The sequence below is a fragment of the Trichoplax adhaerens genome, genomic scaffold (assembly GCF_000150275.1).
Source record: "Trichoplax adhaerens TRIADscaffold_5 genomic scaffold, whole genome shotgun sequence".
Taxonomy (NCBI): Eukaryota; Metazoa; Placozoa; class Uniplacotomia; order Trichoplacea; family Trichoplacidae; genus Trichoplax; species Trichoplax adhaerens.
In genome coordinates, this window is record NW_002060947.1 from 985,250 (window position 1) to 998,167 (window position 12,918).

Below are 12,918 nucleotides of genomic sequence, written 5' to 3' on the forward strand. Positions count from 1 at the left end.
AAGGTTCTCTGTCTACAATTCTACTTGAGTAGTTTTAATTAGAGAATTCTTACTATACGACTTATATAACATATTGAGTTCGTTATTGACTATTATTTACTCTCTGAAATATAGTATTCTTTGCCAGACATGCGTACACCTAAGTAAAGTTTAAAGTTTAATGCATGACCTTTTTCCTAGCTGCCTTTGTTGATCAATAATACTTAGATATATTATAATTAGATGCACGTTAGAGGGAGAGTTAGAGTTACCGAGAGCATATACAATTATATGCACATATTGAGCTAGTTTAACTTGGTTATTGACTGTTACTTACTCTCTGAAATACAGTATTATTTCTTAGACGTGCATACAGCTAAGTATTAGGTTAAAGTGAGGCCTTTTTCTTAGCTGTATTTATTGGTCAATCATAATACGGATAGTTATTACAGTACACTCTATTTGAATCCTGCGACATTTATTTACATCGGTGCAAAAGGCAGTAGCATATTCTAGCCCTTCCTGAAGTATTTCATGTCAGTGTTTTAATTGGAAATTAAGTGGAGAGGCAGATTATTGTCAATATGATTGGATTGCAGCTATCAACATCGCAAATCTTATTAATATCAGGTACAATTTTTGCCTGGTTTTTTTATAAGGCTTATATTAAACCTAAACGTTGCTTGAAAAATTTGGGCATAAGAGGTCCCCCTCCTAAACCCATATTGGGTAACTTGTTGGATTGTAAACCGGCTTTGCAACATATAGCTCAAATAGAAAGGCAAGAAAAATACGGTTATGTATATGGCACTTTATTTTTTTCCATACCAACCATATGGATTGGCGATGTAGATATATTAAAATCAGTTTTAATCAAAGATTTCCCCAATTTTACCAACCATTTCGGTATCGCTAGTAACTTAGAACCGTTTAATAAGGCGTTATTAGAATTGAAAGATAGCGATTGGAAGCGAGTAAGAACTATTTTAGTACCAACATTCAGCGTATCACAGATAAAGGAAAATTTTTCCTTTGTTGACAAGGCTGGTGAAGGAATTGTTGCATTGCTCTTAAAGGCAGAGAAAGAAGGTGATTCGATTGATTTACGAAAGGTTTGTGGCAATTTTTCAATGGAAATTCTTCTTGCTACTGCCGCTGGAATGGAATTTGAGTCGAAAGAACAAGAAAAGAAATTAACTGCAGCTGCTAGTCAGGTATCTAGTGGTGCAGCCGGTCTAATGCAGTTATTATTACTATTTGCAACACCACTATTTCGTATCTTAGAGCCACTATCTGGTGGGCAATTTATGAACTCGTTACATTATTTAACCGATACTTGCAGAAAAGTAATCAAAGAAAGGAGGGAAAAAATGGCTGCAGGCATTGCATGTCGTAGAGATCTAATGCAACAGATGATCGAAGCTGGTGATAGCGATAAATTAGACGACAATGAAGTTGTCGCTCAGGCTGTGATCTTTCTTGTAGGAGGTTACGAAACTACAGCAAATACTTTAGCATTCGCTACCTACTTATTGGCAACAAACCCTGAAGTACAGAATCGATTATATAATGAAATAAAAACAAAACTTAGCGATGCTGATCCATTAGATTATGATCGTGTAGCAGACTTACCCTATTTAGAAATGGTAATATTGGAAACATTAAGAATATATCCACCCGCTTTTAGACTTACTCGGGCATGCAAAAATAATACTACAATTGATGGTCATCAGATCTCAAAAGAGGCTATGATTGCTGTTCCTGTCTATGCTATTCATCATGACCCTAAATTATGGCCTAATCCAGAACAGTTTATTCCTGAACGCTTTGCGCCGGAAGAGAAATCCAAGCGTGCAGCTTGTGCATACCTTCCATTTGGTATGGGACCACGAAATTGCCTCGGAATGAAATTTGCTTTGCTGAAGATTAAATTAGCTCTTGTGAAAGTGTTACAAAGTGTCGAATTAACTGTTACTGAGAAAACAGATGTTCCTTTACCAATAAAGTGTGGTATAACTATGGCTCCAGCTAATGGAGTACACCTAGGCTGTAAAAGAAGATAGAGTAAAATAAAATTTAGCTATATCTGATAATGAATATGTAGTTGTCGCGAAGTGGCATTTGCTAAGTAATGCTTATCTTATTTTCGTTAGATAATATACTTTGGTATTTGTTGAGAATACCGTTATCTATGATATTATACATTCTTTCATAGATCAATGCGTACCATATAGCTTTACAATATTATCTAAGTACTAATTAAATTGATAATTACGATTAACGCTTATGTAGACTAAATACGCATTGGCTGAGATTGTAATAAACTTTGAGCTTAGTTGTGCCTGTATGCCTAAGAGAGACTTGCGGTGTTACTGTAAATACTGACGATCTTCTATCGTCAGCATTTAGAGTCTCACTTACTGTAGATGTCGGTGAAGACAAACCTGATATTTAGACTTGCAGTATTTAGTTTCTAGTTTTAATGTATGTTTTCCCGGTTACATCTTTGTGATTTATAACTGTAGCGTTGGGTCATATTGGTTTACGAATGTTAAACTCAGCTAAGTTGGCAATAATAACCTCTTTATCCTTAAATTACATGATTATTGTTTACTACCGGTAGTTTAGAGACCAGCTATTAAATAAGTTGTAGATATTAGAAAAGATAAATACGATATTAGGTACAAGTTTATCTATAGTAAGGTGAATTGATTGACAAAATCTATTATAATTATAATTCTAGTAGTATAAACCGGCTTTTCATAAATCCAAGACATATGCTAGCTATAGGTTTTTCTTATAAACTTATAAAAAATTACTCTAAATCTCTGAAAAATGGATTTATCTTGGTTTTCAAATCCATTTTGACTATTATTATTTTGCTAATTTTACTTGCGTTTTAAAGTTCCAAAATTACTATCGCTGGCTCAATTTAATATAAGCCATCAATCATCGTCGCTGCATGCAAATAGGTGATTATGAAACCATATTCCTTATGCATACCGTAAAAGTGCATTATAGCATACACTGGATGGTTTGCTCGACCGCCAATGATTAAATTAGCTTCGTACAAGAATTAGCGAATGGCTACAGTCTAATCTGTATTTACAGCTGCATGTTAATGTTTCATAATCCCATTAAGTTCTAGTCGAAGTAGTGATGGACATCAGAAGCCAAGTACTGTATCAATGGAAAGATGCGCGTAAAATAATTTATATAACAATTTTGCTTTTCGTTGTGCATATTCAATTTATTATTCATCATTGAGGGTCGAGTAGACTTTACGGCACATTCTATACTATTATGAACTGTGTAGAAAATATTATTCAACTTTAGTCTACTTGTTTGCCTTTAGTTCAATTGATAATCTATAATTAATTAACATGCATATGTAATGAATTGAGTGAGTAAACCGGAAATTACGAGTAATTTCCAATATAACCTTAGCGAGCTACATCTAACATTTCAAAATCACTTATCACTTCTTCCAGGGCTCGCTCCATTAATGGTAAGCCATCAACTACTACTGCTATCACTGCGTGCAAATGGATCGAAATTGAACGACATTCACTACTGTATGTATGTTATACCAGTGCATTATGTACAATAAAGTTTCTCAGTAGTCGTTAACGAATAAATTAAACTCGCAAAATTATAATGCAAGGCTAAATAATATACAATGTCTCTTTAATTGGCATTGTTTATTTTTGTTATTGAAATTTTCTTGTAATAGTAATTGAATTTTTACTAATTCTGTTACGTCGACAACTGTGTGATGTTATATAGTAAATTACTGTAGAACCCACGCAAGTGCTTTACATAATGTTATTGAGTTTATAGACATTAACGTATTCACGACGTTATTTAGCGGCATGTTTGGTTAAGCACTACTAGCAAGTAGAAAATGACTCTAGTGACTCGAAAAAGTTGTGTACTTCTATAGTTAATAGTTATGATAGCTTGTAGAACTACGACACTTATTATTTATATAGTCCGTTAAAAAAAAACGTTGAATTTTGTTGACGTGGTTCATCAACAAAATTGATTTGGCTTTTTTTACTATCTCTTGGCTTACGAAACATTCCATCATTGATAAACTGTTATCGTTATTGTCTTGAAGGTTGATTTTAGAAATACAGACAAGAGTTAAGGTGTGTGAATATCACATCGAGAACCCAGAGATAATTAAATTTTCCATTTGATTTATATCTATATCCATTATAGCTATAAAATTAATTATCCGTTTGATTTAATCGGATATATCAAATTGAAACGATTTTGTACACGAGATTATAACAACATGAACTGGATTCCATCGGCTTCGCAGATAGTACAGCTTATTATAGTTGGTCTAGTTTGGTATTTGTACAAATCATGGATTAGACCTTATCGTCTGTTGAAGAAGTTAGGCCTGAAAGTTCCATTTCCTAAACCTATTTTTGGTAACTTGTTGGATTGTCATCCTTCTATACAACATCTTGGTCAGTTAAAAAATCAAGAAAAATACGGTCGTGTTTATGGTAGTCTCTTTTTCTCTATACCTACTATATTGATTGGCGAACCGGATCTTTTAAAATCGGTTTGTGTTAAGGATTTTTCCAATTTTTCCGATCGCTATCCTTTAGTCGACGGTATAGAGCCATTTGATAAAACATTACTAGAACTTAAAGGTACCGATTGGAAACGTGTCAGGAATATCTTATTGCCTACGTTTAGTGCTTCAAAATTAAAGGCGATTATGCCCTTTATTGATAGAGCTGGAGATCGTCTAGTTGCAACGATACTTAAAGCAGACGAAGAAGGTCAATCTATCGATTTATGGAGAACTTGTGGTAAATTTACTATGGAAGTGATTCTAGCAACTGCATTCGGTATAGAATTCGAATCTAAAGAGCAAGAAAAAAAGTTAACTAATGCTGCCAGAGCCCTATTTGATACTTCACCTGGCCCCTTACAATTCTTACTGATATTTGCACCGCCCTTATTTCGTGTATTAGAACCGAAATTAGGAGGTCAATTTATGAATTCCACACATTATTTAATGAAAACTTGTAAACAAGTAATCAAAGAAAGAAGAAGAAACATGGCCGAAGGTATAGCCTGTCGTAGAGATATTTTACAACAGATGTTGGAAGCTGGCGATAGCGACAAGTTAAACGATCAGGAGGTTGTTTCCCAAGCATTAATATTTCTTGCAGCAGGTTACGAAACTACAGCAAATACACTAGCATTCGCAACCCACTCGTTAGCAACAAATCCTGAGATACAACAACGAGTCTTTGACGAAATAAGTGACAAATTGAGCGAGAATGATTCGCTGGATTACGATAGTGTAGGCGATTTACCGTATTTAGAAATGGTAATCGCTGAAACATTAAGAATGTATCCACCTATTTTTTTAGCCAATCGTTCTATAAAAGAAGATATGGAAATTGATGGTCTTCAAGTCTCAAAAGAGGCTATGATTGGCATCCCTGTTTACGCAATTCATCATAATCCTAAAATTTGGCCTGAACCAGAACAATTTAGACCGGAGCGATTTACATCCGAAGAGAAATCGAAACGTGATCCATGTACCTATCTTCCATTTGGTAATGGGCCACGCAATTGCATCGGAATGAGATTAGCCATGTTAGAAGTTAAATTAGCTATAGTTAAAATTTTACAAAAGGTAGAATTAATTGTAACTAAAGAGACAGATGTACCGTTACAATTAAAATGCGGTTCTACCTTGTCTCCAGCTAATGGTGTATACGTAGGCTTTAGGAAGAGATAGACGATTAGCATGTTACTAGCTATGAGTCTATACTAGCTACGTATTTCGTCTAAAAAAATTATTACGATCCTACATGTCTTTAGTGATACATATCGTTTACGTTAACTTTATCATTCCATCGTTGTCTAATTGAAAGATGTTGTAGCACCTTGAATCAATTAGACATGTAATATCTTGGAGGCTAATTTATAAATGGCGTTTAGATTGATTAACCTGTGTTATAACAGTTATCGTATATACCTATTATTATAATTGTGCTCCCTTTTTCATATTTTTAACGTCGTATTTATTTACTTAATTACGACGCATGGACTGATATCTATGAATGATAGGCGGATCGAAGGTAGAGTTTATCTCTAAATTAATGCTGAATTGAGTTTCTAAATTATCAAGTTACGATGACATTGATAATTTATTAATTAATTTACTTCCCTACAAAATAAGCATTTTTCTGAGTAATAATAAGTACATTAAAGAATTACTACAGCTTGTTCTTGTTACTTATTATTTGTTCTATCATGATATACATCATGGAATAATTTCTACACGAAGCCAATGTCGACTTCTAGTTCTATAAGAAATGATAATGATCAAGAATAAATCAAGCTACAGTATTACACTCTGATTTTTTCCTTCGGCTACAGGATTGTTAGACTATTTGAATTTTTCGAATGGGCGGATATGGATGCCATTTTCCAGAAGAAAATACAACATAGCCAGCTAGATTTAGCATAGTCAGCGATTATTTACGGCTTGCAAATAAATGCTTACAAGCTTTTTTTTTAATCCTATTGCTGCTCACTGTAGAGATTAGTAATAATTGATGCTTGAAAAAATATATAAAGTCACTCAGCGTATGGTCATTTATTTTTATATTTACTGATTCATCAGTCTCAATCTCTACTTTTAAGGTTGTCGCAATATGATTCTGTAAAGCCGTAACTTATCATTCAGTATTGCATACCTTGTACTCTATGTGGATCAATAATAATCAATTTATCAGTCAGAATGAAATATACTAATCAGAGTGAATCGATGATAGGCCAATTATTGTTCAGTTGCGTTATGTCTCTAAATTAGATTTTAGTAACTTTAGTGGGATTGCTGTCTAGCTGTTGATGCTGGTCGTTATTAAAATATTGAACTATTGCATGCAGCCTTAATATCTTCGTATTCTATACCAACTTGCTCAATGAATGCTTACCTTCTCATTGCATCGCGGTAATTATTTTTTTGCTGGCTAGAAAGTAATGAAATGATGCATGCCACTCCATGCAATACTACTTCTGTTCACCGATAATGTTCATGATGTTATGCGCTACGCCATCGTCGAATTTTACACGGTTTAGCAGCACCGTATAATGTTGCTGTACACGGCCTTAAGCGAAATTATCGACGTGGCAGATTGGATCATGAATTGAATTTAGGATTGTTGATATTGGTATCCATTCTTTGCTTATTTTTCCCTACCAACGGACTGTAATTAGCCATTGCTCATACTTTATATATTATCATCGAAGCGATCAATTTGTTGGCCAATGTATTATTTTGTTAATTTATCTACATATATTTACATGTCGATGTTTTAGAATCACTTTAGACGGTAAGCATTGCGGGCTCTTCAATGGCAAGCTAATCATTGCTTTAATAGCAAGCAAATAGAAAGTCATTGAATAATATTCTCTACGACTATCATAAATGGGCAACGTATACTACAGGGTCTACTTAGCCATCATTCGGACTAATCAATATATTCATTATAAGAATTAATTAATCAATACAGTACTGTGTATTGTATCGTAGGATAAAGCGATGGTATCGCCTAGCGAAGCTTTTGCAGTGGATTGTGCAGTATTTCACGATATAAGGAGTGTTCCTAAGTGATGTCATGGTTTGATAGCGCATACCAATTTATACTTCATGGTTAATGCTATTCTACTATCATCACTACTCAAATGAGAAGGAATGACAACATTTTAGAATTAACACACTGCATCGTAGGATCGACCGATCGTATCGACTCGTAATGCTTTTGCAGTTGATCGTTGATAATTTGATACTACACACTGTTTTGTTTTAGTGAGTGTTCCTAAGTAAAGTCATAGCATCGTAGCGCATACAAATGTAGAGGACTATTATAATTATTATCACCGTCATAGTCGATATTACTCTACTATCATCGCCGTTCCAATGAGGAATGAGAACATTTTAGAATTAATTAATCAATACAGTACTGTGTATTGCATCGTAGGATAAACCGATGGCATCGCTTGGCGAAGCTTTTTGCAGTGGATTGTGCTGTGTGTTTCATGATATAGGAGTGTTCCTAAGTGATGTCATGTGTTCCTAAGTAATGTCATAGCATCATAGCGCATACAAATGTAGAGGACTATTCTAATTATTATTATCGCCGTCGTAGTCGATATTACTCTACTATCATCGCCGTTCCAATGAGGAATGAGAACATTTTAGAAATTAATTAATCAATACAGTACTGTGTATTGCATCGTAGGATAAACCGATGGCATCGCCTGGCGAAGCTTTTTGCAGTGGATTGTGCGGTGTGTTTTATGATATAAGGAGTGTTCGTAAGTGATGTCATGGCTTAATAGCACACACCAATTTATACGTCATAGTCGATACTATTCTACTATCATCACTGCTCCAAATGAGGGATGACATCATTTTGCAATCGATACTGGTTATGCTTTTATAGTTTGTTACGTTGCAGTCTTTTATCTACAAGTGATGTCATGCCTTCACAGGTCATACCACTAGGGTGGACGTGTGGACGTCCACGTCAACATTCTCTTTGTTGGCTGGTGTCCATACGATACACGGATGTGAAGACGGCTTTGTATTGGTTTTACTGCCCCCCCTCGCCCTGATCGAGACACTAATGTAACGATTGCTTTGTATGGGTTGTAGTGCCACACCCTGATCGATACCAGCGACATCGTTGACGTTGGCCGACGGTTGACGCCGACGCATAGAAGACTATTTGCAGAATGGCGCACATCGACGATGGAGCCCGAAGCTCTTTCAAAATATTTGCTAACATTTTCATCTCATTCATTGGTTCTGGAATCCTTGCCTTGCCATATGCTTTTAAAGAAGTCAGTTTACTGATAAACTAGGATAAAATTGGGTTCAAGTGAAATAAACAGTAGAATATACAATCAACTCCACTCGGGGTTGCTAAACGAGCAGTCATCGATTGCCACTATCTGGCTGGTCGTTGTTGCAGATTATGGACGACTTTAGACGATCATCATCATCGTTCAAGGCTAACTTTACCTATTCCAAGCTTACTCTTTGTATCAATCGATTCATCACTATCATGACGATGTAGGTCTACAATCGATTTTCATGCAATGCAATCCGGCATCAATGTTGATACCACCATGGCCAGCAATGGACATCATCTTCACTCTCGACGTGCAGCCCATATAATCACACTATAAATCATTTTGTCATGGCGACGCAATCCATAAATTGACAGTTGCATCACAACCACCAAATCTTTGCTCGATGATAGCAATATCGCACTGTACTGTAGTATTCCACATGGTATGGCAGGTTTCTTTGCTTGCACACGGTAGCTTACAGCACTCAAGCGTTGAATGGTAATCTTAGCAGGCTATCAGGCGATGAAGAACTTGGATGATGATGATGATAATGTTGTACTGTACTCTAAACTACCCCTAAACTCTCCAGTCCATGCGAATATATCGACAGTAGAGACAAGTCTGCAGTAGATGAAGAATTCTATTTGATCTGTTGTTTCCACTTACACTGGAGTTCTATCGTCAAACCTGTTTGACTCTAAAACTAAGCTGCTATGAATTCAGTCGTCCAGATTATTCAATTAATTATTTTTCATTTACTTTTAATCTAATCAACAAATTTATACATTAGTAATTACATAATACAAACAGGGATATTATTCATTTCCGCCTTTCCCAAGTAACCATCGATCATTAACTTGACTAGAATAGTATATTCATGGAGAAGAGATTTTTTAATTGCAATTTTACCATTCAACATCAATCATTGTTTTGTTCATTCTAGGCTGGTGTCATCGAAGGCAGTTTAATTCTATGTATTGTTGGTTTATTAAGGTAAGATCGCATTTTTCCTTTCTAAAGTAGACCAATTTTGCAGCCTGGTTTGGGCTACAACCCAATACCAGTATATGCAAGAAACGAATTGACTATGCTGACTCATTAAGAAATTATCTTGTCCATTGGATCTCACAGTATCAAGGCGATGCTTTTGCTAATCGATTGTAAAGATGAAATTAGTACTTCCAGAAGATGGACACGAACCGTTAATAATAATAATCTTAATGAAGAAGACTCTGCATTTAAAGCCAAACCAGTAGAAGTTAGCTATGGCGATTTAGGTTAATGCAAGATAAAATGTCACATTAAAAATAAATGCTGGGATACATTTCTTCTATTTGTATGCTTTACTAATGAGTTTACAGTACGTTGGACCAAGTAGAATTCTATTCTTTGCTAGTCTCTACCATTCGAGTACATATCCAAACTTTCTATCGCTAAGACGTCATTATCTTCAATGGTTGTTTTCCTTTAAAAAAATTTTCTAGGATTTTATGCACTCGGCTATTCTGGACGGATATTAGTTGAAACTGCGATAATCATTTCACAAACTGGTAAAGGAATATTAATTTTTAATAACAAAGCAGTACTGTCTCATGATTGCAAAACATAGAGTTAAAGAAAGCATTTCTTTCCATTTTGTACTAATTGTATTATAATTACGTATAAATGATTCTCCCGGTATATTACCTAATGCCGCAAAATCATAAATTGTTGAATAATTATAGACAATTCATTTCGTTCTATTTTGTAACAATAAATGGCTCTCCTGGTGATAATTTACACCACATGCAGCAAAATCATAAATCGGTCTACCATAGAATGAAAGTTATAATCGATATTCGTGAACCCTGACATGTTTTCCAACAATTTTAAATCATTTGATATGATTCTTGTTGTGGATAGGATTTGGATGTGCGTATTTAATTTTTATCACCGAGAATTTAAAAACCATGGTGGCCGATTATCGAATGTAAGTTGGCTACCTTTTACAATCTTACATTGCATAATGTATTGTAGTCTTTGACTTGCTATCATACTGGTGTAACTTTGCCAACTTGTTTAAATTTAATTCAACTTCATTGTAGTTGGCATGTCATAATTTTATATTTACACAGTATTTCGCGCACACGACCGTAGTTGAGAAGCTATAACCACATCTTGCTCTATTACTTGACAATGTAACATCTGTTGACATTTTATTCAATATTGGCAGGTTATATTATTTAATCATTCTACTACCTCCATTATTTCTGTTGGTTTGTTTGAAAAGTTTAAAAAGCCTTGCTGTATTCAGGTTGGTTAGCGCAAAGTAGTCAATTGTAATAGATGACTAGAATGCAAAGACATTGAACTTATAATGAATAATTCTGTCTATTCTGTCTACTTTGATAGCCTCTTTGCTGATTTTGCCAATGTTTTAGCCTACGGAGTAGTATTTTGGTTCGACTTTGCTCATTTTGGCTCCATTGAGTATGATTTTTACCAGTCATTTTTATGCCATAAACGAAATGGAAGCTAATATGTTTTACTTCTTTAATTCTATTCCATCTTGGCACAGAATTCATCCCAGGGTTATGTCTCTTGATGGATTAGCTTTCTTTCTTGGAATTTCAATATACTGTTATGAGGTTGATATGTCAGCTTTTATTTTTACCTACTTAGACTGAATCGTAATAGATATCGTATGCAGTATTATGATATAAGCAATTTTTCAACTGCAAATAGGGTGCCGGGATGATTTTAGAGCTGCATGCCTCTGTTGCGGCCGATAGCAAAGATAAATTTAAAAAGTAATTATATTTGCCTTATATGTAAACATGCGCTTGTATTTGCTCGACTTTAAAAGCTGCGCCTATAATTAAGTGATTTGTCATCCGGTTTCTATTTCTGTAGTCTATTCAAGATTTCATTAGTTCTAATTACGGTGTTATATATCGCCTTTGGAATGTGTGGCTACTTGGTGAGTTTTGTCAATTTTTCATTCACAATATTTTTCGCTCTGAGTAAATATAAGAGCATGTATTATTAAGCAATTTTCGCTAGTCTAATAACTCGTTTGTTTTATATTTCAGTCCTTTGGACCTGCTACAAACAATATTATAACGTTAAATCTACCACCTGGTATATTTTCTATACAAAAATGCTTATCTTATTTTATGTCCAATTACTCTTAATGTTCTAATTACTATAGGTGTGATGCCCTTAACCGTCAAAATATGCCTGTGCTTCGCTCTATTTTTCACTTACCCAAGTAAGAAGTGTAATATTTGCCAATGGCGTAGTTACTTTGTACTAACGGTCCAAATTTAAATATTTTCCTTAGTGATGATGTTTCCTGTTATCCACATCTTGGAAGAAAAATTCCTAATCCGTAATAATTCTACTAGCGCTGGGGTAATGAAAGCGTGCAGTGATAATATAAATTATCAGTAATATCTACATTTGAAAGTATAAAGGAAAATTAGTGCTAACATTTTTTTTTGCGTGGATGTCAATTTCCCTACGTGCAGCTTCTACTTCGCGCCGGAACGGTATTGCTGACTGGAGTAATTGTCCTTGCTATTCCAAATTTTTCCACGTTGATGGCACTAGTTGGGTCATGCTGTTGTACATTGCTAGCATTTATTTTGCCTGGATGGTTTCACCTTTGTATATTTCGTGGGTAAGGAGTACTATATTACTGCAAGGTTGTCCTAATTCTGAGATTATTACTCTTTAAATCCGATTTACAAAACAATAACTTGTTTCATTAGTGAATTGACTAAAACTCAGGAGGTATTAGACTATGGGCTAATCGTGATTGGATTCATTGGGTAAGTTTAGATTCATTTGAGATGATGCATATAAATGCCACTTATCCTATTTGTCAAGCTAATAAGTTATGGAAATACTTTTATACTTATTTCACAGAACGATTATAGGTACGAAGGACGCTTTGGGAAGACTGATGACGTCGGCACACTAGACGTTGGAATCACTAAACATACCGCAATATTTATGATTCTCTTTCTCCGATTGCAAAGTTTTGCAATGTGA

At 34.8% G+C, this 12,918-nt stretch overlaps 3 protein-coding genes across 3 annotated transcripts; all 3 read left to right on the forward strand.

The window, feature by feature from the left end:
- Nucleotides 1–563: 563 nt before the first annotated feature.
- Nucleotides 564–2,042, forward strand: TRIADDRAFT_56214 (uncharacterized protein; the record flags this gene model as incomplete). Its single annotated transcript, XM_002112285.1, has 1 exon — nucleotides 564–2,042. The coding sequence occupies one exon, from the start codon at nucleotides 564–566 to the stop codon at nucleotides 2,040–2,042; it is 1,479 nt and encodes a 492-aa protein (XP_002112321.1).
- Nucleotides 2,043–4,279: 2,237 nt separating this feature from the next.
- On the forward strand, nucleotides 4,280–5,755 carry TRIADDRAFT_25960 (uncharacterized protein; the record flags this gene model as incomplete). Its single annotated transcript, XM_002112286.1, has 1 exon — nucleotides 4,280–5,755. One exon carries the CDS (start codon nucleotides 4,280–4,282, stop codon nucleotides 5,753–5,755), a length of 1,476 nt encoding a protein of 491 aa, XP_002112322.1.
- A 3,008-nt stretch (nucleotides 5,756–8,763) lies between these two features.
- TRIADDRAFT_56216 (uncharacterized protein) lies at nucleotides 8,764–12,918 on the forward strand (the record flags this gene model as incomplete). Its single annotated transcript, XM_002112287.1, has 16 exons — nucleotides 8,764–8,871; nucleotides 9,827–9,876; nucleotides 10,015–10,160; nucleotides 10,368–10,433; nucleotides 10,786–10,852; nucleotides 11,096–11,176; nucleotides 11,275–11,352; nucleotides 11,441–11,510; nucleotides 11,608–11,672; nucleotides 11,776–11,842; nucleotides 11,955–12,003; nucleotides 12,074–12,133; nucleotides 12,206–12,276; nucleotides 12,393–12,544; nucleotides 12,636–12,695; nucleotides 12,804–12,918. The coding sequence occupies 16 exons, from the start codon at nucleotides 8,764–8,766 to the stop codon at nucleotides 12,916–12,918; spliced, it is 1,305 nt and encodes a 434-aa protein (XP_002112323.1).